The 26,276-nt window shown below is 56.7% G+C and overlaps 1 protein-coding gene across 4 annotated transcripts in view; it reads left to right on the top strand.

Annotated features, from left to right (window-relative positions):
* The window catches only part of GDI1 (GDP dissociation inhibitor 1), a 147,558-nt gene that overhangs the window by 88,187 nt on the left and 33,095 nt on the right, over positions 1–26,276 (top strand). For all 4 annotated transcript variants that reach the window (XM_063935823.1, XM_063935825.1, XM_063935824.1 and 1 more), the window contains 6 exons: positions 10,332–10,466; positions 10,669–10,867; positions 21,093–21,224; positions 22,247–22,346; positions 24,295–24,466; positions 24,542–24,686. In XM_063935823.1, coding sequence (XP_063791893.1) covers positions 10,332–10,466; positions 10,669–10,867; positions 21,093–21,224; positions 22,247–22,346; positions 24,295–24,466; positions 24,542–24,686 — 883 coding nt within the window. The remainder of the gene's footprint in view (positions 1–10,331; positions 10,467–10,668; positions 10,868–21,092; positions 21,225–22,246; positions 22,347–24,294; positions 24,467–24,541; positions 24,687–26,276) is intronic.

Below are 26,276 nucleotides of genomic sequence, written 5' to 3'. Positions count from 1 at the left end.
CAGGCGGATGACGCAGCCGGATCGCCGTTATTAGATCCGTACAGCGAGCAGCAGCGCAGTGATGTCCCCGTAACAAGGAGCCTGGTATCATTATCCCAGCAGGCGGATGACGCAGCCGGATCGCCGTTATTAGATCCGTATAGCGAGCAGCAGCGCAGTGATGTCCCCGTAACAAGGAGCCTGGTATCATTATCCCAGCAGGCGGATGACGCAGCCGGATCGCCGTTATTAGATCCGTACAGCGAGCAGCAGCGCAGTGATGTCCCCGTAACAAGGAGCCTGGTATCATTATCCCAGCAGGCAGATGACGCAGCCGGATCGCCGTTATTAGATCCGTACAGCGAGCAGCAGCGCAGTGATGTCCCGGTAACAAGGAGCCTGGTATCATTATCCCAGCAGGCGGATGACGCAGCCGGATCGCCGTTATTAGATCCGTACAGCGAGCAGCAGCGCAGTGATGTCCCGGTAACAAGGAGCCTGGTATCATTATCCCAGCAGGCGGATGACGCAGCCGGATCGCCGTTATTAGATCCGTACAGCGAGCAGCAGCGCAGTGATGTCCCGGTAACAAGGAGCCTGGTATCATTATCCCAGCAGGCGGATGGCGCAGCCGGATCGCCGTTATTAGATCCGTACAGCGAGCAGCAGCGCAGTGATGTCCCGGTAACAAGGAGCCTGGTATCATTATCCCAGCAGGCGGATGACGCAGCCGGATCGCCGTTATTAGATCCGTACAGCGAGCAGCAGCGCAGTGATGTCCCGGTAACAAGGAGCCTGGTATCATTATCCCAGCAGGCGGATGACGCAGCCGGATCGCCGTTATTAGATCCGTACAGCGAGCAGCAGCGCAGTGATGTCCCGGTAACAAGGAGCCTGGTATCATTATCCCAGCAGGCGGATGACGCAGCCGGATCGCCGTTATTAGATCCGTACAGCGAGCAGCAGCGCAGTGATGTCCCGGTAACAAGGAGCCTGGTATCATTATCCCAGCAGGCGGATGACGCAGCCGGATCGCCGTTATTAGATCCGTACAGCGAGCAGCAGCGCAGTGATGTCCCTGTAACAAGGAGCCTGGTATCATTATCCCAGCAGGCGGATGACGCAGCCGGATCGCCGTTATTAGATCCGTACAGCGAGCAGCAGCGCAGTGATGTCCCCGTAACAAGGAGCCTGGTATCATTATCCCAGCAGGCGGATGACGCAGCCGGATCGCCGTTATTAGATCCGTACAGCGAGCAGCAGCGCAGTGATGTCCCGGTAACAAGGAGCCTGGTATCATTATCCCAGCAGGCGGATGACGCAGCCGGATCGCCGTTATTAGATCCGTACAGCGAGCAGCAGCGCAGTGATGTCCCGGTAACAAGGAGCCTGGTATCATTATCCCAGCAGGCGGATGACGCAGCCGGATCGCCGTTATTAGATCCGTACAGCGAGCAGCAGCGCAGTGATGTCCCGGTAACAAGGAGCCTGGTATCATTATCCCAGCAGGCGGATGACGCAGCCGGATCGCCGTTATTAGGATCCGTATAGCGAGCAGTGCGATACTCTGGGCAGCAGGGAAGGAGCCGTCCGATGGCGGGATCCGGCCGGGGAGGGCAGCAGCAGTAGAGCACCAGTGGCAGGACTGGAAGCAGCACAAGCAGGTTTGCAAGGGACCGCGGCCGGGGACAGCGCCGCAGCAGCTCCAGTAGTGACAACCCGCAGGCTCCACCTGGCACACACAGACTCATACACAGACTGTCCTCTCCTCAAGCTGACGAGTGCCGATGCCGCTGAATCACCGTGCCGGCAGCAGGGACCACCCGAAAAATATAGTGGGGTGAGAACACTGTAGCGCAAATTCATGTACTCATTTCGTGACTGTCCCGCGTACGTAGAGCTGCCCATGTGACAGGTACCTTTATAATACTGATGTGTAGAAATATTTTGGAGCTGAAAAGCAAGGTTGGGAAAATGAAAAGATTACAGAACATCCGGAACAGGAAACCAGATCACACAATACTACAAAACCTGACAGGAAATCCCGAGTCAGCCGCCGTGTCCTCCGTCCATCTGATGCACAGTGAGGAGCAGATAACAGGCCTAGCTGTGAAGGAAGTAAGTCGTGTAAAGGTCCTTCATTACATTGTCTACAGGCTCTGGGGCTGATTCAGAGGTAGACACTTACCTGTGTGCACAGCACCTGTCCGAAACTATGCAGAAGCCACTGAACCACTACTGTGTCCGATGATGCAGCATCGGATCATCTGCGCGACCATCGGACAGCTTACTGCTGCTGCCAGGGCCAAGGAAGCAGTCTGTGGCTTTGTCCGATATGCCCGTTTTCTGTAGCTCTCCCCATCACCACCCCCAAATGCCAGCAGTATGTCAATCATGCTACAGCCTTTTGGGGACTGCGACCAACATTGCAGATCATGAAACATCTGAGATTTACGTAAATATCTGCAAGTTGTGTATCAGACCATAAGCACTGTAATGCTGGGCCTGTCATACACAGCAGTGTCCCTTATTCACACTATGCCATAAAGTAGTGCCCCTTATCCACATTACGCCACAGAGTATTGCCCCTAATTCACATTCCACCACACAGTATAGCCCCTTATCCACATTCCACCACACAGTATAGCCCCTAATTCACATTCCACCACACAGTATAGCCCCTTATCCACATTACACCACACAGTATAGCCCCTTATCCACATTCCACCACACAGTATAGCCCCTAATTCACATTCCACCACACAGTATAGCCCCTAATTCACATTCCACCACACAGTATAGCCCCTAATTCACATTACACCACACAGTATAGCCCCTAATTCACATTCCACCACACAGTATAGCCCCTTATCCACATTACGCCACAGAGTATAGCCCCTAATTCACATTTCACCACACAGTATAGCCCCTTATCCACATTCCACCACACAGTATAGCCCCTAATTCACATTCCACCACACAGTATAGCCCCTTATCCACATTACACCACACAGTATAGCCCCTTATCCACATTCCACCACACAGTATAGCCCCTAATTCACATTCCACCACACAGTATAGCCCCTAATTCACATTCCACCACACAGTATAGCCCCTTATCCACATTACGCCACAGAGTATAGCCCCTAATTCACTTTCCACCACAGAGTATAGCCCCTAATTCACATTCCACCACACAGTATAGCCCCTTATCCACATTACGCCACAGAGTATAGCCCCTAATTCACATTCCACCACACAGTATAGCCCCTTATCCACATTACACCACTCAGTATAGCCCCTTATCCACATTCCACCACACAGTATAGCCCCTTATCCACATTCCACCACACAGTATAGCCCCTAATTCACATTCCACCACACAGTATAGCCCCTAATTCACATTCCACCACACAGTATAGCCCCTAATTCACATTCCACCACACAGTATAGCCCCTAATTCACATTCCACCACACAGTATAGCCCCTAATTCACATTACGCCACAGAGTATAGCCCCTAATTCACATTACACCACACAGTATAGCCCCTAATTCACATTCCACCACACAGTATAGCCCCTAATTCACATTACGCCACAGAGTATAGCCCCTAATTCACATTACACCACACAGTATAGCCCCTAATTCACATTCCACCACACAGTATAGCCCCTTATCCACATTACACCACACAGTATAGCCCCTAATTCACATTCCACCACACAGTATAGCCCCTAATTCACATTACGCCACAGAGTATAGCCCCTAATTCACATTACACCACACAGTATAGCCCCTAATTCACATTCCACCACACAGTATAGCCCCTTATCCACATTACACCACACAGTATAGCCCCTAATTCACATTCCACCACACAGTATAGCCCCTAATTCACATTACGCCACAGAGTATAGCCCCTAATTCACATTACACCACACAGTATAGCCCCTAATTCACATTCCACCACACAGTATAGCCCCTTATCCACATTACACCACACAGTATAGCCCCTAATTCACATTCCACCACACAGTATAGCCCCTAATTCACATTACGCCACACAGTATAGCCCCTAATTCACATTACACCACACAGTATAGCCCCTAATTTACATTCCACCACACAGTATAGCCCCTAATTTACATTCCACCACACAGTATAGCCCCTAATTCACATTACGCCACAGAGTATAGCCCCTTATTCACATTCCACCACACAGTATAGACCCTAATTCACATTCCACCACACAGTATAGCCCCTTATCCACATTACACCACACAGTATAGCCCCTAATTCACATTCCACCACACAGTATAGCCCCTAATTCACATTACGCCACACAGTATAGCCCCTAATTTACATTCCACCACACAGTATAGCCCCTAATTTACATTCCACCACACAGTATAGCCCCTAATTCACATTACGCCACAGAGTATAGCCCCTTATTCACATTCCACCACACAGTATAGACCCTAATTCACATTCCACCACACAGTATAGCCCCTAATTCACATTACACCACACAGTATAGCCCCTAATTTACATTCCACCACACAGTATAGCCCCTAATTTACATTCCACCACACAGTATAGCCCCTAATTCACATTACACCACACAGTATAGCCCCTTATTCACATTCCACCACACAGTATAGACCCTAATTCACATTACACCACACAGTATAGTCCCTTATCCACATTACACCACACAGTATAGCCCCTAATTTACATTCCACCACACAGTATAGCCCCTAATTCACATTACGCCACAGAGTATAGCCCCTTATTCACATTCCACCACACAGTATAGACCCTAATTCACGTTACACCACACAGTAGAGTCCCTTATTCACATTACACCACACAATATAGCCCCTAATTCACATTCCACCACACAGTATAGCCCCTTATCCACATTACGCCACACAGTATAGCCACTAATTCACATTCTACCACACAGTATAGCCCCTAATTCACATTACACCACACAGTATAGCCCCTAATTCACATTCCACCACACAGTATAGCCCCTAATTCACATTACGCCACACAGTATAGCTGTCACAACTGAGGGTTTAGGCTGACGGGAGGAAGCCTCAGTTGTAGGGGCTGAGTTGAAATTAAACCTGGGAGGTTTAATCAGACCCCTGGACATGTAAGTGCAGAATGATTACCCGAAGGTGTGACCATGACAACCAGTTTAAAATTCAAAATAAAAGTTTATTAACAAACTCCGTGTGATAACAAGCAGTATTCAAGTTTAGCAAAGACAGTGGCAAATAACACAGTTCCTGGAATACATAACCATAGGAGGTATCTCAGAGAACTGGTAGGTTCAGAACAGATGTAAAAGTCCTTTGATGGAATTACCTTACCAGGCCTGGTTGTAGTTGTAGAAATAGCCGAGGAACATGCCAGTAGTTGTAGCAGGTGAATCTGTAACTTGAGTAAGCTGCTGTATCAGCTGGATGGAACCAGCCAGGTGGTAAGACACGGAGTGGATGCTGAGTGGAATCAGCCAGGTGATGAAATGCAGAGTGGATGCTGAATGGAATCAGCCAGGTACTAAAGTCACGGAGTGGATGCTGGATGGAACCAGCCAGGTGATAAAACACAGAGTGAATGATGTGAGATGCTAGGGAGCGTAGAAACAGAATAGCTGAAAGATTATTACCTGTGGTAGTGGATACTGCTGGTAAGATAGGATCCGCTGGATCAGCACCGGTGTTTGGTAGAAGCTGGAATCAGTTGAAAGCTGGCTGCTTGGAAGCAGATAGTAGATAGCTGGAAACTGGACAGCCACGGAAGGCTGTAGAGTCAGGCTGCACCGCAGGATGGAAAGCAGGTGCGGGTCTCTTTGTGGATGCTGGAGACAGGAACTGGAACCTGGAGAAACAAACCACAGGAGAGAGAGACTGGAACAAGGTATGACATTCAAAGCACTGACATTCAAAGCATCTGGCCCAGACTTTATACCTGCTGCTATGCAGGCATTGGCTGGGCAATTATGCAGATTCCAGCGACGGTGGATTGGAGGAATTGGAGCATGTGATCAAATCCAACATGGCTGCGCCCATGCTGGAACCTGGAGGGAAAACTGGTTTGAAATGAAATGTGCAAACATAGTGATAATGGCGGCGCCGGCCGCGGAGGACAGGAGACGCCAGATGACAGTTATATGCTGAGACACTTGGAGGGCAGCAGAGGCCGCGGCAGGCATGATACATGATTCTGAGAACCTGCAGCAATAACACAGTAACGGCGGCGGAGGACGGGAGACGCCATGTTGGATTCAAACATGGCGCCGCTGTGGTAGTGTCTCAGAATGACAGGAGGGATGTGCAGAGTGTTGACACAGATGAGATCCGGATTTGGAACGCTGGGCCAGTCTCAGAAGACACCTAAGGTAATGGCGTCCAGATACCCGGATCGTGACAATAGCCCCTTATCCACATTACGCCACAGAGTATAGCCCCTAATTCACATTCCACCACACAGTATAGCCCCTAATTCACATTACACCACACAGTATAGCCCCTAATTCACATTACACCACACAGTATAGCCCCTAATTCACATTACACCACACAATATAGCCCCTAATTCACATTACACCACACAGTATAGCCCCTTATCCACATTACACCACACAGTATAGCCCCTAATTTACATTCCACCACACAGTATAGCCCCTAATTCACATTACGCCACAGAGTATAGCCCCTTATTCACATTCCACCACACAGTATAGACCCTAATTCACATTACACCACACAGTATAGCCCCTTATCCACATTACACCACACAGTATAGCCCCTAATTTACATTCCACCACACAGTATAGCCCCTAATTCACATTACGCCACAGAGTATAGCCCCTTATTCACATTCCACCACACAGTATAGACCCTAATTCACGTTACACCACACAGTATAGCCCCTAATTCACATTACACCACACAGTAGAGTCCCTTATTCACATTCCACCACACAATATAGCCCCTAATTCACATTCCACCACACAGTATAGCCCCTTATCCACATTACGCCACACAGTATAGCCACTAATTCACATTCTACCACACAATATGGCCCCTAATTCACATTACACCACACAATATAGCCCCTACTTCAAATTCCACCCCACAGTATAGCCCCTAATTCACATTCCACTACACAGTAGAGTCTCTTATTCACGTTACGCCACACAGTATAGCTCCTAACTCACATTCCACCACACAGTATAGCCCCTAATTCACATTCCACCCAACAGTATAGCCCCTTATCCACATTACGCCACAACACACAGTATTGCCCCTAATTCACATTACACCACACAGAACAGCCCCTAATTCACATTCCACCACACAGTATAGCCCCTATTTCACATTCCACCACACAGTATAGCCCCTTACTCACATTACACCACACAATATAGCCCCTTATTCACATTACACCACACAGCATAGCCCCTAATTCACATTCCGTCACACAGTATAGCCCCTAATTCACATTACACCACACAGTATAGCCCCTTATTCACATTACACCACACAGCATAGCCCCTAATTCACATTCCGTCACACAGTATAGCCCCTAATTCACATTACACCACACAGTATAGCCCCTTATCCACATTACACCACACAGTATAGCCCCTAATTCACATTCCGTCTCAGTATAGCCCCTAATTCACATTACACCACACAGTATAGCCCCTTATTCACATTACACCACACAGCATAGCCCCTAATTCACATTCCGTCACACAGTATAGCCCCTAATTCACATTACACCACACAGTATAGCCCCTTATTCACATTACAGCACACAGTATAGCCCCTAATTCACATTCCGTCTCAGTATAGCCCCTAATTCACATTACACCACACAGTATAGCCCCTTATTCACATTACACCACACAGCATAGCCCCTAATTCACATTCCGTCACACAGTATAGCCCCTAATTCACATTACACCACACAATATAGCCCCTTATTCACATTACACCACACAGCATAGCCCCTAATTCACATTCTGTCACAGTATAGCCCCTAATTCACATTACACCACACATTTGAGCCTCTTATTCATGTTACACCACACAGTAGAGCCCCCTATTCACGTTACGCCACACAGTAGTCCCTTATTCACATTATGCCATATATTAGTCTTAATAATTAGTGCCTGTCTTACATGACTCCTTGGGGGATGGTATTGAGGTCCAGAAAGCAAGGAATATGCCTCCTCTCCTAACCTCCTTGTGCTGGTGATACTGAACTGTCTTCTGACTCTACATGCTTTCATTACATCTGGCAGTGACTGAAACGTGGCAATCCCAGCTCCTCCTCCTATTCTTACAGTCCAGTACAGATTCTGACTGTTCATTGGCTATTGGATGGGAGACACGCTTCACAGGGACCTTGATATTCCGAAGAGCCTGTTTTACTGATGATTGAAGGCAGAGCGTGTCTTCTGCAGAGCGTTTCTCCCTGATGATTGGCTGCAGAGTGTGTCTTCCATAGAGCTAGTCTCCCTGATGATTGGCCACAGAACGTGTCTTCCGCAAAGCGTGTCTTCCTGATGATTGGCTGCAGACCGTGCCTCACTCATCATTGGCCACAGAGCGTGTCTGCCTGATGATTGGCTGGAGAGCGTGAACTCTCTGATGAATGGCTACGTAGTGTGTCTCCGATGATTGGCCACTCAGTGTGTCTCCCGCAGAGCATCTCTCTCTGATGTTTGGCCAAGAAGCGTGTCTCTCTGATGATTGGCCAGAGAGTGTGTCTCCTGCAGAGTGTGTCTCTCTGATGATTGGCTGCAGGGTGTATCTCCTGCAGAGCGTGTCTCTCTGATGATTGGCCAAGGAGCGTGTCTCTCTGATGATTGGCCAGAGAGTGTGTCTCCTGCAGAGTGTGTCTCTCTGATGATTGGCTGTAGGGCATATCTCCTGCAGAGCGTGTCTCTCTGATGATTGGCCAAGGAGCGTGTCTCTCTGATGAATGGCTGCAGAGCGTGTCTCCAGCAGAGCGTGTCTCTCTGATGAATGGCTGCAGAACGTGTCTCTCTGATGAATGGCAGCAGAGCGTGTCTCCCTCAGAGCGTGTCTCTCTGATTGGCTGCAGGGCGTATCTCCTGCAGAGCGTGTCTCTCTGATGATTGGTCAAGGAGCGTGTCTCTCCGATGAATGGCTGCAGAGCGTGTCTCCAGCAGAGCGTGTCTCTCTGATGAATGGCTGCAGAATGTGTCTCTCTGATTATTGGCTGTAGGGCATATCTCCTGCAGAGCGTGTCTCTCTGATGATTGGCTGCAGGGCGTGTCTCCCGCAAAGCGTGTCTCTCTGATGAATGGCTGCAGAGCGTATCTCCTGCAGAGCGTGTCTCTCTGATGAATGGCTGCAGAGCGTGTCTCTCTGATGATTGGCTGCAGGGCGTATCTCCTGCAGAGCGTGTCTCTCTGATGATTGGCTGCAGGGCATATCTCCTGCAGAGCGTGTCTCTCTGATGAATGGCTGCAGAGCGTGTCTCCCGCAAAGCGTGTCTCTCTGATGAATGGCTGCAGAGCGTATCTCCTGCAGAGCGTGTCTCTCTGATGAATGGCTGCAGAGCGTGTCTCCCGCAGAGCGTGTCTCTCTGATGATTGGCCAAGAAGCGTCTCAAAAAACCTGGAATAAATAAATGGGAAAAAAGATCTGCCCCCCCCTCATGTGCCACCAGTTGAATATCCCTGCACTACACGAGCCACTGTGCGACGGTGCATTATACTGTTACACGCTGCACCCTAATCTCTGCACATCCGCGGGGAAGATGTCACCACACAGTTCATCAAACCATGATTTGAGTGGAAGGGAAGCGATTAAAATACCGCGGTCACAATGCCGGTGCCGGAATCCCGGCTAGCGTTCAAATACCGGCGACACACTATTCTAGACTAGGCCACGACACCCATAGAGTGAGAATAGAACCTGTGGTGAGCGCTTTCTATCACTCGCCCCGCTGCCCGCGTTCTGGTGGACGGGATCATGAACCCGAGTGGAAGTGTGGCTACACACCAGACGATGGTCATTGCAATCCATCATGGATCGTATGTTGTGTATCACACACAATGATATCATTCAGCTTGTACAGGTGGAGCAGGTATTATTGTAGCAGTGAACTCGCTCCTTTGATCTATTACACCTTTCCTATTTAAACTAATGCAACTGTGACATCTACAATTCAATTCGGACTGTGCACTAAACCCTGCTCCACCTGTATGTAGTGGCGTATGCATGTGTAAAGAGGATAGAAGCTGACAGCGCTCACTAGAGGTCACACAATGATCCTGTTCTCCTGTAACCTCCAGGGCAGTTGGTGAAAATGCTGCTGTACACCGAGGTCACCCGCTACCTGGACTTCAAAGTGGTAGAAGGAAGTTTTGTGTACAAAGGAGGAAAGATCTACAAAGTGCCGTCAACTGAGACCGAGGCTTTGGCCTCCAGTAAGTAATCTCCTGGCCTACTAATAGTGTTGTACGCAGTCATTATTCTTACAGCATGGGAATGGTGGCTTTTGTGCAGCAGCTTCCCACATAACGGGCCCTGATGTATGGGGCCACAGGTCATCAGGGTCTCCTGTTAGTTATACATTGCGGGCCCCTCACCGTCTCTGTACAGTCTAAGCCGCTTTGCTCTCTTCTGCAGACCTCATGGGCATGTTCGAGAAACGACGGTTCCGCAAGTTTCTGGTCTTTGTAGCCAATTTTGATGAGAATGATTCGAAGACCTTGGAAGGAGTGGACCCAAAAAGCACCAACATGCGAGATGTGTACAAGAAGTTTGACTTAGGACAGGATGTCATTGACTTCACCGGTCATGCACTGGCGTTGTATCGAACAGACGAGTAGGTGGTTTATTCAACAATGGCTGTGAGCGCTGAAGGCATAGCGGTGATTCTGAGGTGGGAGCACGGGAAAACAAGCAAGTAACATTGCTCCTGGGTAACACCATGCTGCACTGCAGGGGGCAGATGTAACATGTGCAGAGAGTTAGGTGTGAGAGGGGTGTGTCCTAGCTCAGATCTACATTGCAGTGTGAGAATAAAGCTGCCCAGGATGTGTGGGCTACATGCAGAAGCAGCCAGTAACTGAGCACCTGAGTAACACCATGCTGCACTGCAGGGGGGCAGATGTAACATGTGCAGAGAGTTAGGTGTGGGAGGGGCGTGTCCTAGCTGAGATCTACATTGCAGTGTGAGAATAAAGCTGCCCAGCATGTGTGGGCTACATGCAGAAGCAGCCAGTAACTGAGCACCTGAGTAACACCATGCTGCACTGCAGGGGGCAGATGTAACATGTGCAGAGAGATAGGTGTGGGAGGGGAGTGTTCTAGCTCAGAGCTACATTGCAGTGTGAGAATAAAGCTGCCCAGCATGTGTGGGCTACATGCAGAAGCAGCCAGTAACTGAGCACCTGGGTAACACCATGCTGCACTGCAGGGGGCAGATGTAACATGTGCAGAGAGTTAGGTGTGGGAGGGGCGTGTCCTAGCTCAGATCTACATTGCAGTGTGAGAATAAAGCTGTCCAGCATGTGTGGGCTACATGCAGAAGCAGCCAGTAACTGAGCACCTGAGTAACACCATGCTGCGCTGCAGGGGGGCAGATGTAACATGTGCAGAGAGTTAGGTGTGGGAGGGATTTGTCCTAGCTCAGAGCTACATTGCAGTGTGAGAATAAAGCTGCCCAGCATGTGTGGGCTACATGCAGAAGCAGCCAGTAACTGAGCACCTGGGTAACACCATGCTGCACTGCAGGGGGCAGATGTAACATGTGCAGAGAGTTAGGTGTGGGAGGGGTGTGTCCTAGCTCAGATCTACATTACAGGGTGAGAATAAAGCTGCCCAGCATGTGTGGGCTACAGGCAGAAGCAGCCAGTAACTGAGCACCTGGGTAACACCATGCTGCACTGCAGGGGGGCAGATGTAACATGTGCAGATAGATAGGTGTGTGAGGGGTGTGTCCTAGCTCAGATCTACATTGCAGTGTGAGAATAAAGCTGCCCAGCATGTGTGGGCTACAGGCAGAAGCAGCCAGTAACTGAGCACCTGGGTGACACCATGCTGTGCTGCAGGGGGGCAGATGTAACATGTGCAGATAGATAGGTGTGGGAGGGGCGTGTCCTAGCTCAGATCTACATTGCAGTGTAAGAATAAAGCTGCCCAGCATGTGAGGGCTACATGCAGAAGCAGCCAGTAACTGAGCACCTGGGTAACACCATGCTGCGCTGCAGGGGGGCAGATGTAACATGTGCAGAGAGTTAGGTGTGGTAGGGGAATGTCCTAGCTCAGATCTACATTGCAGTGTGAGAATAAAGCTGCCCAGCATGTGTGGGCTACAGGCAGAAGCAGCCAGTAACTGAGCACCTGGGTAACACCATGCTGCACTGCAGGGGGCAGATGTAACATGTGCAGAGAGATAGGTGTGTGAGGGGTGTGTCCTAGCTCAGAGCTACATTGCAGTGTGAGAATAAAGCTGCCCAGCGTGTGTGGGCTACATGCAGAAGCAGCCAGTAACTGAGCACCTGGGTAACACCATGCTGCACTGCAGGTGGGCAGATGTAACATGTGCAGATAGATAGGTGTGTGAGGGGTGTGTCCTAGCTCAGAGCTACATTGCAGTGTGAGAATAAAGCTGCCCAGCGTGTGTGGGCTACATGCAGAAGCAGCCAGTAACTGAGCACCTGGGTAACACCATGCTGCACTGCAGGGGGGCAGATGTAACATGTGCAGAGAGTTAGGTGTGGGAGGGGCGTGTCCTAGCTCAGAGCTACATTGCAGTGTGAGAATAAAGCTGCCCAGCATGTGTGGGCTACATACAGAAGCAGCCAGTAACTGAGCACCTGGGTAACACCATGCTGCACTGCAGGGGGCAGATGTAACATGTGCAGAGAGTTAGGTGTGGGAGGGGTGTGTCTGAACTGAATATTAAATTACTGTGTAATAAGCCGTTCACCATTTGTGGGCTACATGCAAAAGCAGGCGGTATGTATCCTGCATGCAAAATAATTATTTAAGTATTTGCCCCCCGTGTGGTTAGCACCATATGTAAAGACACTTGCTATATTTTGCGTTGCACCCAACACAGAATCATACCCTTAGGGGGAGATGTACTAAGCAGTGATAAGTGGAGAAGTTGCCCATGGCAATCAGTCAGCATACTATAAACATATACAGAGCAGCTGATTGGTTGCCTTGGGCAACTTCTCCACTGGCTCACTTCTCCACTCTTATCACTGCTTAGTACATGTCTCCCTCAGTCTGTTAATTACATTGTTGCGAGGGGTCTAATGTGGTATTCTTTCCTACAGGCAGTGTAACTGGAGTGACGCGTACAAGCGGCCGGGGTGACGCGTACAAGCGCCCGTGGTGACGCGTACAAGCGGCCCGGGTGACGCGTACAAGCGGCCGGGGTGACTCGTACAAGCGGCCGGGGTGACGCGTATAAGTGGCCGTGGTGACGCGTACAAGAGGCCGGGGTGACGCGTACAAGCGGCCGGGGTGACGCGTACAAGCGGCCGTGGTGATGCGTACAAGCGGCCGGGGTGACGCGTACAAGCGGCCGGGGTGACGCGTACAAGCAGCTGGGGCAGCAGACTGTTGCAGGGGCAGCACGGGGGAAAACAGGAGCTGGTCGGCGGCAGCTCTTATGGAAGGCTGAGGTGAGAGAAGGGGCGAGGCTGAGGCTAGAGGAGGGGCGAGGCTGAGGCTAGAGGAGGTGCCAGGCTGATGCAAGAGGTGGGGCTAGATTAGGAGCTAGAGGAGGGACCAGGCTGAGGCTAGAGAAGGGGCATAGCTGAGGCGAGAGGAGGGGCCAGGCTGAGGCTAGAGGAGGGGCCAGGCTGAGGCTAGAGAAGGGGCATAGGTGAGGCTAGAGGAGGGGCCAGGTTGAGGCTAGAGGAGGGGCGAGGCTGAGGTGAGAGAAGGAGCATAGCTGAGGAAGGGTGAGGCTAGAAGAGAGCTGGTGCTCGAGGAGGGGTGAGGCTGAGGCTAGAGGAGGGGCATAGCTGAGGTGAGAGGCGGGGCCAGACTGATGCTAGAGGAGGGGCCAGGCTGAGGCTAGAGAAGGGCTGGTGCTAGATTAGGAGCTAGAGGAGGGGCCAGATTGAGGCTGAGGCTAGATGAGGGTCGAGCCTGATGCTAGAAGGGGGCAAGGGTGAGGCTAGAGGAGGGTCCAGGCTGAAGCAAGAGGAGGGGCATGTCTGAGGCTAGAGGAGGACTGAGGCAAGATTAGGGGCTAGAGGATGTTTGAGGCTGAGGCTAGAGAAGGTGCGAGGCCGAGGCTAGAGAAGGGGCTTAGCTGAGACTAGAGGAGGGGCCGGGCTGAGGCGAGAGGAGGGGCATAGCTGAGGCTAGAGGAGGGGCCAGGCTGAGGCACGAGCTGGGGCTAGAGGAGGGGCCAGGCTGAGACGCGAGCTGGGGCATAGCTGAGGCTAGAGGGGGCGAGGCTGAGGCTAGAAGAGAGCTGGTGCTAGTGGAGGGGCCAGGCTGAGGTGAGAGAAGGGGCATAGCTGGTGCTAGAGGAGGGGCATGGAGTGAGGAGAGTATTTCCTGTACCACGGCTTTTCCATACTGCACCCCCCTTGCTATTTACCTCTCACTCCCTGTACCGTGCTCTCACTCAGCAGCTCCCCCTGCTGCTTCCTATATGGTATATGCAGGATTTGCTCACGGTCCCCTCTCCTCTACACTGCCTGAGCCCTCATTCCTCATACCTGATTGTAACCTGCATTGTATTACTGAGCTGCTGTCTCATATTGTTACATGTCAGACCTCAGTGCACGGCTTCATCATTACTGTTACCTGCTGTCCTGTCTCTAATCACTATTTCTTCTGTGCGCTCAGCCCTCAGTGGTTATTACCTGTATAACACTATGCTGGGAGCACCAGTACTGCTAGCATTCCCCAGTCATGCTTCCTCCTGTGTCTGGGCTGCTGCACCATAGCTGGCCTCAGCCTGGCCCCTCCTCTAGCCTCAGCCTGGCCCCTCCTCTGGCCTCAGCCTGGCCCCTCCTCTAGCCTCAGCCTGGCCCCTCCTCTGGCCTCAGCCTGGCCCCTCCTCTATCCTCAGCCTGGCCCCTCCTCTATCCTCAGCCTGGCCCCTCCTCTATCCTCAGCCTGGCCCCTCCTCTAACCTCAGCCTGGCCCCTCCTCTAGCCTCAGCCTGGCCCCTCCTCTAGCCTCAGCCTGGCCCCTCCTCTATCCTCAGCCTGACCCCTCCTCTATCCTCAGCCTGGCCCCTCCTCTAGCCTCAGCCTGACCCCTCCTCTAGCCTCAGCCTGGCCCCTCCTCTAGTCTCAGCCTGGCCCCTCCTCTGGCCTCAGCCTGGCCCCTCCTCTATCCTCAGCCTGGCCCCTCCTCTAGTCTCAGCCTGGCCCCTCCTCTAGTCTCAGCCTGGCCCCTCCTCTATCCTCAGCCTGGCCCCTCCTCTAGCCTCAGCCTGGCCCCTCCTCTAGCCTCAGCCTGACCCCTCCTCTAGCCTCAGCCTGGCCCCTCCTCTATCCTCAGCCTGACCCCTCCTCTATCCTCAGCCTGGCCACTCCTCTATCCTCAGCCTGGCCCCTCCTCTAGCCTCAGCCTGGCCCCTCCTCTATCCTCAGCCTGGCCCCTCCTCTAGTCTCAGCCTGGCCCCTCCTCTAGCCTCAGCCTGGCCCCTCCTCTGGCCTCAGCCTGACCCCCCCTCTGACCTCAGCCTGGCCCCTCCTCTAGTCTCAGCCTGGCCCCGCCTCTATCCTCAGCCTGGCCCCTCCTCTATCCTCAGCCTGGCCCCTCCTCTATCCTCAGCCTGGCCCCTCCTCTATCCTCAGCCTGGCCCCTCCTCTAGTCTCAGCCTGGCCCCTCCTCTGGCCTCAGCCTGGCCCCTCCTCTAGTCTCAGCCTGGCCCCTCCTCTAGTCTCAGCCTGGCCCCTCCTCTAGCCTCAGCCTGGCCCCTCCTCTATCCTCAGCCTGGTCCCTCCTCTAGTCTCAGCCTGGCCCCTCCTCTGGCCTCAGCCTGGCCCCTCCTCTATCCTCAGCCTGGCCCCTCCTCTCGCCTCAGCCTGGCCCCTCCTCTATCCTCAGCCTGGCCCCTCCTCTATCCTCAGCCTGGCCCCTCCTCTATCCTCAGCCTGGGCCCTCCTCTGGCCTCAGCCTGGCCCCTCCTCTGGTCTCAGCCTGGCCCCTCCTCTATCCTCAGCCTGGCCCCTCCTCTGGCCTCAGCCTGGCCCCTCCTCTGGCCTCAGCCTGGCCCCTCCTCTATCCTCAGCCTGGCCCCTCCTCTATCCTCAGCCTGGCCCCTCCTCTGGCCTCAGCCTGGCCCCTCCTCTATCCTCAGCCTGGGCCCTCCTCTGGCCTTAGCCTGGCCCCTCCTCTATCCTCAGCCTGGCCCCTCCTCTATCCTCAGCCTGGCCCCTCCTCTAGTCTCAGCCTGGCCCCTCCTCTAGCCTCAGCCTGGCCCCTCCTCTGGCCTCAGCCTGGCCCCTCCTCTGGTCTCAGCCTGGCCCCTCCTCTGGTCTCAGCCTGGCCCCTCCTCTGGCCTTAGCCTGGCCCCTCCTCTATCCTCAGCCTGGGCCCTCCTCTGGCCTCAGCCTGGGCCCTCCTCTGGCCTCAGCCTGGGCCCTCCTCTGGCCTCAGCCTGGCCCCTCCTCTGGCCTCAGCCTGGCCCCTCCTCTGGCCTCAGCCTGGCCCCTCCTCTCGCCTCAGCCTGGCCCCTCCTCTCGCCTCAGCCTGGCCCCTCCTCTATCCTCAGCCTGGCCCCTCCTCTGGCCTCAGCCTGGCCCCTCCTCTGGCCTCAGCCTGGCCCCTCCTCTATCCTCAGCCTGGCCCCTCCTCTATCCTCAGCCTGGCCCCTCCTCTCGCCTCAGCCTGGCCCCTCCTCTCGCCTCAGCCTGGCCCCTCCTCTCGCCTCAGCCTGGCCCCTCCTCTGGCCTCAGCCTGGCCCCTCCTCTATCCTCAGCCTGGCCCCTCCTCTCGCCTCAGCCTGGCCCCTCCTCTATCCTCAGCCTGGCCCCTCCTCTATCCTCAGCCTGGGCCCTCCTCTGGCCTCAGCCTGGCCCCTCCTCTGGTCTCAGCCTGGCCCCTCCTCTGGTCTCAGCCTGGCCCCTCCTCTAGCCTCAGCCTGGCCCCTCCTCTATCCTCAGCCTGGCCCCTCCTCTGGCCTCAGCCTGGCCCCTCCTCTGGCCTCAGCCTGGCCCCTCCTCTCGCCTCAGCCTGGCCCCTCCTCTATCCTCAGCCTGGCCCCTCCTCTGGCCTCAGCCTGGCCCCTCCTCTGGCCTCAGCCTGGCCCCTCCTCTATCCTCAGCCTGGCCCCTCCTCTATCCTCAGCCTGGCCCCTCCTCTCGCCTCAGCCTGGCCCCTCCTCTCGCCTCAGCCTGGCCCCTCCTCTCGCCTCAGCCTGGCCCCTCCTCTGGCCTCAGCCTGGCCCCTCCTCTATCCTCAGCCTGGCCCCTCCTCTCGCCTCAGCCTGGCCCCTCCTCTATCCTCAGCCTGGCCCCTCCTCTATCCTCAGCCTGGGCCCTCCTCTGGCCTCAGCCTGGCCCCTCCTCTGGTCTCAGCCTGGCCCCTCCTCTGGTCTCAGCCTGGCCCCTCCTCTAGCCTCAGCCTGGCCCCTCCTCTATCCTCAGCCTGGCCCCTCCTCTATCCTCAGCCTGGCCCCTCCTCTGGCCTCAGCCTGGCCCCTCCTCTATCCTCAGCCTGGGCCCTCCTCTGGCCTCAGCCTGGCCCCTCCTCTATCCTCAGCCTGGCCCCTCCTCTATCCTCAGCCTGGGCCCTCCTCTGGCCTCAGCCTGGCCCCTCCTCTGGTCTCAGCCTGGCCCCTCCTCTGGCCTCAGCCTGGCCCCTCCTCTGGCCTCAGCCTGGCCCCTCCTCTGGCCTCAGCCTGGCCCCTCCTCTGGCCTCAGCCTGGCCCCTCCTCTATCCTCAGCCTGGCCCCTCCTCTCGCCTCAGCCTGGCCCCTCCTCTATCCTCAGCCTGGCCCCTCCTCTCGCCTCAGCCTGGCCCCTCCTCTGGCCTCAGCCTGGCCCCTCTATCCTCAGCCTGGGCCCTCCTCTGGCCTCAGCCTGGCCCCTCCTCTGGCCTCAGCCTGGCCCCTCCTCTATCCTCAGCCTGGGCCCTCCTGTGGCCTCAGCCTGGCCCCTCCTCTGGCCTCAGCCTGGCCCCTCCTCTGGCCTCAGCCTGGCCCCTCCTCTATCCTCAGCCTGGGCCCTCCTCTGGCCTCAGCCTGACCCCTCCTCTGGCCTCAGCCTGGGCCCTCCTCTGGCCTCAGCCTGGCCCTCCTCTGGCCTCAGCCTGGCCCCTCCTCTCGCCTCAGCCTGGCCCCTCCTCTATCCTCAGCCTGGCCCCTCCTCTGGCCTCAGCCTGGCCCCTCCTCTGGTCTCAGCCTGGCCCCTCCTCTGGCCTCAGCCTGGCCCCTCCTCTGGCCTCAGCCTGGCCCCTCCTCTGGCCTTAGCCTGGCCCCTCCTCTATCCTCAGCCTGGGCCCTCCTCTGGCCTCAGCCTGGGCCCTCCTCTGGCCTCAGCCTGGGCCCTCCTCTGGCCTCAGCCTGGGCCCTCCTCTGGCCTCAGCCTGGCCCCTCCTCTGGCCTCAGCCTGGCCCCTCCTCTGGCCTCAGCCTGGCCCCTCCTCTGGCCTCAGCCTGGCCCCTCCTCTCGCCTCAGCCTGGCCCCTCCTCTATCCTCAGCCTGGCCCCTCCTCTGGCCTCAGCCTGGCCCCTCCTCTGGCCTCAGCCTGGCCCCTCCTCTATCCTCAGCCTGGCCCCTCCTCTATCCTCAGCCTGGCCCCTCCTCTCGCCTCAGCCTGGCCCCTCCTCTCGCCTCAGCCTGGCCCCTCCTCTCGCCTCAGCCTGGCCCCTCCTCTGGCCTCAGCCTGGCCCCTCCTCTATCCTCAGCCTGGCCCCTCCTCTCGCCTCAGCCTGGCCCCTCCTCTATCCTCAGCCTGGCCCCTCCTCTATCCTCAGCCTGGGCCCTCCTCTGGCCTCAGCCTGGCCCCTCCTCTGGTCTCAGCCTGGCCCCTCCTCTGGTCTCAGCCTGGCCCCTCCTCTAGCCTCAGCCTGGCCCCTCCTCTATCCTCAGCCTGGCCCCTCCTCTGGCCTCAGCCTGGCCCCTCCTCTGGCCTCAGCCTGGCCCCTCCTCTCGCCTCAGCCTGGCCCCTCCTCTATCCTCAGCCTGGCCCCTCCTCTGGCCTCAGCCTGGCCCCTCCTCTGGCCTCAGCCTGGCCCCTCCTCTATCCTCAGCCTGGCCCCTCCTCTATCCTCAGCCTGGCCCCTCCTCTCGCCTCAGCCTGGCCCCTCCTCTCGCCTCAGCCTGGCCCCTCCTCTCGCCTCAGCCTGGCCCCTCCTCTGGCCTCAGCCTGGCCCCTCCTCTATCCTCAGCCTGGCCCCTCCTCTCGCCTCAGCCTGGCCCCTCCTCTATCCTCAGCCTGGCCCCTCCTCTATCCTCAGCCTGGGCCCTCCTCTGGCCTCAGCCTGGCCCCTCCTCTGGTCTCAGCCTGGCCCCTCCTCTGGTCTCAGCCTGGCCCCTCCTCTAGCCTCAGCCTGGCCCCTCCTCTATCCTCAGCCTGGCCCCTCCTCTATCCTCAGCCTGGCCCCTCCTCTGGCCTCAGCCTGGCCCCTCCTCTATCCTCAGCCTGGGCCCTCCTCTGGCCTCAGCCTGGCCCCTCCTCTATCCTCAGCCTGGCCCCTCCTCTATCCTCAGCCTGGGCCCTCCTCTGGCCTCAGCCTGGCCCCTCCTCTGGTCTCAGCCTGGCCCCTCCTCTGGCCTCAGCCTGGCCCCTCCTCTGGCCTCAGCCTGGCCCCTCCTCTGGCCTCAGCCTGGCCCCTCCTCTGGCCTCAGCCTGGCCCCTCCTCTGGCCTCAGCCTGGCCCCTCCTCTATCCTCAGCCTGGCCCCTCCTCTATCCTCAGCCTGGCCCCTCCTCTCGCCTCAGCCTGGCCCCTCCTCTGGCCTCAGCCTGGCCCCTCTATCCTCAGCCTGGGCCCTCCTCTGGCCTCAGCCTGGCCCCTCCTCTGGCCTCAGCCTGGCCCCTCCTCTATCCTCAGCCTGGGCCCTCCTGTGGCCTCAGCCTGGCCCCTCCTCTGGCCTCAGCCTGGCCCCTCCTCTGGCCTCAGCCTGGCCCCTCCTCTATCCTCAGCCTGGGCCCTCCTCTGGCCTCAGCCTGACCCCTCCTCTGGCCTCAGCCTGGGCCCTCCTCTGGCCTCAGCCTGGCCCTCCTCTGGCCTCAGCCTGGCCCCTCCTCTCGCCTCAGCCTGGCCCCTCCTCTATCCTCAGCCTGGCCCCTCCTCTGGCCTCAGCCTGGCCCCTCCTCTGGTCTCAGCCTGGCCCCTCCTCTGGCCTCAGCCTGGCCCCTCCTCTGGCCTCAGCCTGGCCCCTCCTCTGGCCTCAGCCTGGCCCCTCCTCTATCCTCAGCCTGGCCCCTCCTCTCGCCTCAGCCTGGCCCCTCCTCTATCCTCAGCCTGGCCCCTCCTCTATCCTCAGCCTGGCCCCTCCTCTCGCCTCAGCCTGGCCCCTCCTCTCGCCTCAGCCTGGCCCCTCTATCCTCAGCCTGGGCCCTCCTCTGGCCTCAGCCTGGCCCCTCCTCTGGCCTCAGCCTGGCCCCTCCTCTATCCTCAGCCTGGGCCCTCCTGTGGCCTCAGCCTGGCCCCTCCTCTGGCCTCAGCCTGGCCCCTCCTCTGGCCTCAGCCTGGCCCCTCCTCTATCCTCAGCCTGGGCCCTCCTCTGGCCTCAGCCTGACCCCTCCTCTGGCCTCAGCCTGGCCCCTCCTCTCGCCTCAGCCTGGCCCCTCCTCTATCCTCAGCCTGGCCCCTCCTCTGGCCTCAGCCTGGCCCCTCCTCTGGTCTCAGCCTGGCCCCTCCTCTGGTCTCAGCCTGGCCCCTCCTCTGGCCTCAGCCTGGCCCCTCCTCTGGCCTCAGCCTGGCCCCTCCTCTCGCCTCAGCCTGGCCCCTTTCTCTAGCCTCAGCCTGGCCCCTCCTCTAGCCTCAGCCTGGCCCCTCCTCTATCCTCAGCCTGGCCCCTTTCTCTAGCTCACTGACTTCCAGCTCCCTCCCTCCCTGTTGCATTGAGGCGTGTTCATTGTATTTACACATTTACTCCATATTCTCTCAGGTATCTGGATCAGCCATGTCTGGAAACCATCAGTCGTATCAAGCTGTACAGCGAGTCTCTGGCGAGATACGGCAAGAGCCCGTACCTGTACCCTCTGTATGGGTTGGGGGAGCTGCCACAAGGATTTGCCAGGTTACTTTTGTTATATTACTGTTCCCCTTCCATCACACTCTTAGGGGCAGTCTGTGGACCCCACGCTCTGATCGGCATGGGAGAGACACTGGGCAGGGACTTGTAGCGAGCTGAAATGTGTGTAAAGAGATTCATTTGGGCGCTCGAACGGGTATCTTCATGATCGCGCCCATTACTTTAGTCGGGATTAGGTGCGACTGTAATAAGCGCGATCAGCTACATCAGGTACATTTGAACATCGCCCAAAGTGTCCGCGGGTGCCATATGATTTGAATCCGGCCCAAAGTGTCCGCTATATCGATGTTTGTGTAGCTGAGCGATTATTGCTGGTCACAGTGTGACTCCACACGTAGTCAGTGATCCGATGGTGACTGATGTGCGATCGATGTTAGGTCTTTGGGCCTGATACGGATTTGTACACAAAAGTCTACTCTGCTGCGAATGGTCAGGCTACAGACTTGCTAACCATCGCAGGAATATAGGCGTCCTCCGGAGCCATTGCAGAGTCCTCCGCATCTGCGTACACGTATGCAGCACGTTACGACGCAGTAACGAGGAACATCCACTCCCCAAGTGAGTCTGTAGTCACGCAGACTGGCTGCGGCAGTAGCGACACTGGTGCCATGTTTTCCGAGTACATGATTGCCGCTAAAGGCAGATACATTCCGCCCTTCCTGTCAATCACTGCGACCGCCGTTTGTACTGGTAGCATATCAGAGACGCCGTCAGTGGGCGTGTCTGTACACATCCCCGCAGCTGTGTCATTGGCAGATCGGATGAATACGTCTCTGCAGAGGACACAATAACCCTTTGCAGGTAGAAGTCGATGATCTGCAGTAAGATCTGGGAGTTTTATGTAATCTGTATTCAGCGTTTCATTCTAGTCATGTAACTGTCTTAGGTATGTCTGGCTGCATGGCTCCACAAAGCTTACCTTACACGCACCCTCGCTGATCCGTTACACATGCTGTGTCACACAATGTTATTTACATACATCATGTCTCCCTTCTCTCATTGTGCAGGCTCAGTGCCATATATGGTGGGACATACATGTTAAACAAGAGTGTAGATGAGATTGTGATTGAGAAAGGAAAAGTAGTTGGCGTAAAGTCAGAGGGAGAGGTAAGTTCTTAGGAGAAATTACCTGCTGTGAAATGCCTGGTGAGCCCCTGAGCGGTGCCCGGGTGTCTGGTGAGCCCCTGAGCGGTGCCCGGGTGTCTGGTGAGCCCCTGAGCGGTGCCCGGGTGTCTGGTGAGCCCCGGGTGTCTGGTGAGCCCCTGAGCGGTGCCCCGGTGTCTGGTGAGCCCCTGAGCGGTGCCTGGGTGTCTGGTGAGCCCCTGAGCGGTGTCCGTGTGTCTGGTGAGCCCCTGAGCGGTGCCCGGGTGTCTGGTGAGCCCCTGAGCGGTGCCCGGGTGTCTGGTGAGCCCCTGAGCGGTGCCCGGGTGTCTGGTGAGCCCCTGAGCGGTGCCCGGGTGTCTGGTGAGCCCCTGAGCGGTGCCCGGGTGTCTGGTGAGCCCCTGAGCGGTGCCCCGGTGTCTGGTGAGCCCCTGAGCGGTGCCCCGGTGTCTGGTGAGCCCCTGAGCGGTGCCCGGGTGTCTGGTGAGCCCCTGAGCGGTGTCCGTGTGTCTGGTGAGCCCCTGAGCGGTGCCCGGGTGTCTGGTGAGCCCCTGAGCGGTGCCCGGGTGTCTGGTGAGCCCCTGAGCGGTGCCCGGGTGTCTGGTGAGCCCCTGAGCGGTGCCCCGGTGTCTGGTGAGCCCCTGAGCGGTGCCCGGGTGTCTGGTGAGCCCCTGAGCGGTGCCCCGGTGTCTGGTGAGCCCCTGAGCGGTGCCCGGGTGTCTGGTGAGCCCCTGAGCGGTGCCCGGGTGTCTGGTGAGCCCCTGAGCAGTGTCTGGTGAGCCCCTGAGCGGTGCCCCGGTGTCTGGTGAGCCCCTGAGCGGTGCCCCGGTGTCTGGTGAGCCCCTGAGCGGTGCCCCGGTGTCTGGTGAGCCCCTGAGCGGTGCCCCGGTGTCTGGTGAGCCCCTGAGCGGTGCCCCGGTGTCTGGTGAGCCCCTGAGCGGTGCCCGGGTGTCTGGTGAGCCCCTGAGTGGTGCCTGGGTGTCTGGTGAGCCCCTGACGGTGCCCGGGTGTCTGGTGAGCCCCTGAGCAGTACCCGGGTGTCTGGTGAGCCCCTGACGGTGCCCGGGTGACTGGTGAGCCCCTGAGAGGTGCCCGGGTGTCTGATGAGCCCCTTAGCGGTGCCCGGGTGTCTGGTGAGCCCCTGAGCGGTGCCCGGGTGTCTGGTGAGCCCCTGAGCGGTGCCCGGGTGTCTGGTGAGCCCCTGAGCGGTGCCCGGGTGTCTGGTGAGCCCCTGAGCGGTGCCCGAATGTCTGGTGAGCCCCTGAGCGGTGCCCGGGTGTCTGGTGAGCCCCTGAGCGGTGCCCGGGTGTCTGGTGAGCCCCTGAGCGGTGCCCGGGTGTCTGGTGAGCCCCTGAGCGGTGCCCGGGTGTCTGATGAGCCCCTGAGCGGTGCCCGGGTGTCTGGATGAGCCCCTGAGCAGTGTCTGGTGAGCCCCTGAGTGGTGCCCGTGTGTCTGGTGAGCCCCTTAGTGGTGCCCGGGTGTCTGGTGAGCCCCTGAGTGGTGCCCGGGTGTCTGGTGAGCCCCTGAGCGGTGCCCGGGTGTCTGGTGAGCCTCTGAGCGGTGCCCGGGTGTCTGGTGAGCCCCTGAGCGGTGCCCGGGTGTCTGGTGAGCCTCTGAGCGGTGCCCGAATGTCTGGTGAGCCCCTGAGCAGTGTCTGGTGAGCCCCTGAGTGGTGCCCGTGTGTCTGGTGAGCCCCTGAGCGGTGCCCGGATGTCTGGTGAGCCCCTGAGCGGTGTCCGGGTGTCTGATGAGCCCCTGAGTGGTGCCCGGGTGTCTGGTGAGCCTACGAGTAGTGCCCAGGTGATGGGTGAACCTCCGAGCAGTGCCTGGTAAGCCCCGAGCAGTGACTGGTGAGTACCTGGGCAGTGGTGAGTGAGGGAATGTCAGCTTAAGTTCATGTTGCTCCTATCCTGAGTGTTCTACTATGGACATAACTCTTAATGTCTGCCTTAGGTAGCACGTTGCAAGCAGCTCATCTGCGACCCTAGCTATATCCCTGATCGCGTGCACAAGGCTGGTCAGGTGATCCGCGTCATCTGCATCCTCAGCCATCCCATCAAGAACACCAATGATGCAAACTCTTGCCAAATTATTATACCACAGAACCAGGTGAACAGGAAATCAGGTGAGATGGAGGAGAGAATGTGAGCGAGAGTGGTCGCCGGGGAGGAGATCTCATTAGTGTCTGTCCCCATTACAGATATTTATGTCTGCATGATTTCATACGCACACAATGTGGCTGCACAAGGGAAGTATATTGCTATCGTCAGCACCACGGTGGAGACAGCTGAGCCTGAGAAGGAGATTGAGCCGGCACTGGAGCTGCTGGAACCTATAGACCAGAAGTAAGAACTCCGAGCATGTCATCATTATCCTTTATATTAATCAGCACTTTACATTCCAGTGCTGAGAACACTGATAATTCTACATACAGTGACATAACGCAACTGCGTAACATGACCTAGTAACTGCAGCTTTAGCTGTGCGTCCCCTCACCCTTAGTAACTGCAGCTTTAGCTGTGCGTCCCCTCACCCATAGTAACTGCGGCTTTAGCTGTGCGTCCCCCCCCCCTTAGTAACTGCAGCTTTAGCTGTGCGTCCCCCCCCCTTAGTAACTGCAGCTTTAGCTGTGCGTCCCCCCCCCCTTAGTAACTGCAGCTTTAGCTGTGCGTCCCCCCCCCTTAGTAACTGCAGCTTTAGCTGTGCGTCCCCCCCCCTTAGTAACTGCAGCTTTAGCTGTGCGTCCCCCCACCCTTAGTAACTGCAGCTTTACCTGTGCGTCCCCCCCCCCTTAGTAACTGTAGCTTTAGCTGTGCGTCCCCCCACCCTTAGTAACTGCAGCTTTAGCTGTACGTCCCCCCAGCCTTAGTAACTGCAGATTTAGCTGTGCGTCCCCCCAGCCTTAGTAACTGCAGCTTTAGCTGTGCGTCCCCCCACCCTTAGTAACTGCAGCTTTAGCTGTGCGTCCCCTCACCCTTAGTAACTGCGGCTTTAGCTGTGCCCCCACCCTTAGTAACTGCAGCTTTAGCTGTGCGTCCCCCCACCCCTTAGTAACTGCAGCTTTAGCTGTGCGTCCCCCCAGCCTTAGTAACTGCAGCTTTAGCTGTGCGTCCCCCCACCCTTAGTAACTGCAGCTTTAGCTGTGCGTCCCCCCAGCCTTAGTAACTGCAGCTTTAGCTGTGCGTCCCCCACCCTTAGTAACTGCAGCTTTAGCTGTGCGTCCCCCACCCTTAGTAACTGCAGCTTTAGCTGTGCGTCCCCCCACCCTTAGTAACTGCAGCTTTAGCTGTATGTCCCCCCAGCCTTAGTAACTGCAGCTTTAGCTGTGCGTCCCCCCCCCTTAGTAACTGCAGCTTTAGCTGTGCGTCCCCTCACCCTTAGTAACTGCAGCTTTAGCTGTGCGTCCCCCCACCCTTAGTAACTGCAGCTTTAGCTGTGCGTCCCCTCACCCTTAGTAACTGCAGCTTTAGCTGTGCGTCCCCCACCCTTAGTAACTGCAGCTTTAGCTGTGCTTCCCCCCACCCTTAGTAACTGCAGCTTTAGCTGTGCGTCCCCCCACCCTTAGTAACTGCGGCTTTAGCTGTGCGTCCCCCCAGCCTTAGTAACTGCGGCTTTAGCTGTGCGTCCCCCCAGCCTTAGTAACTGCGGCTTTAGCTGTGTGCGTCCCCCCACCCTTAGTAACTGCGGCTTTAGCTGTGTGCGTCCCCCCACCCTTAGTAACTGCAGCTTTAGCTGTGCGTCCCCCCACCCTTAGTAACTGCAGCTTTAGCGGTGCGTCCCCCCACCCTTAGTATCTGCAGCTTTAGCTGTGCGTCCCCCCACCCTTAGTAACTGCAGCTTTAGCTGTGCGTCCCCCCACCCTTAGTAACTGCAGCTTTAGCTGTGCGTCCCCCCACCCTTAGTAACTGCAGCTTTAGCTGTGCGTCCCCCCACCC

This window comes from Pseudophryne corroboree, chromosome 8 (assembly GCF_028390025.1).
Source record: "Pseudophryne corroboree isolate aPseCor3 chromosome 8, aPseCor3.hap2, whole genome shotgun sequence".
NCBI classification, from domain to species: domain Eukaryota; kingdom Metazoa; phylum Chordata; class Amphibia; order Anura; family Myobatrachidae; genus Pseudophryne; species Pseudophryne corroboree.
Note: the sequence above shows the minus strand (reverse complement) of the source record. Positions and strands in the feature narration are given on the sequence as shown.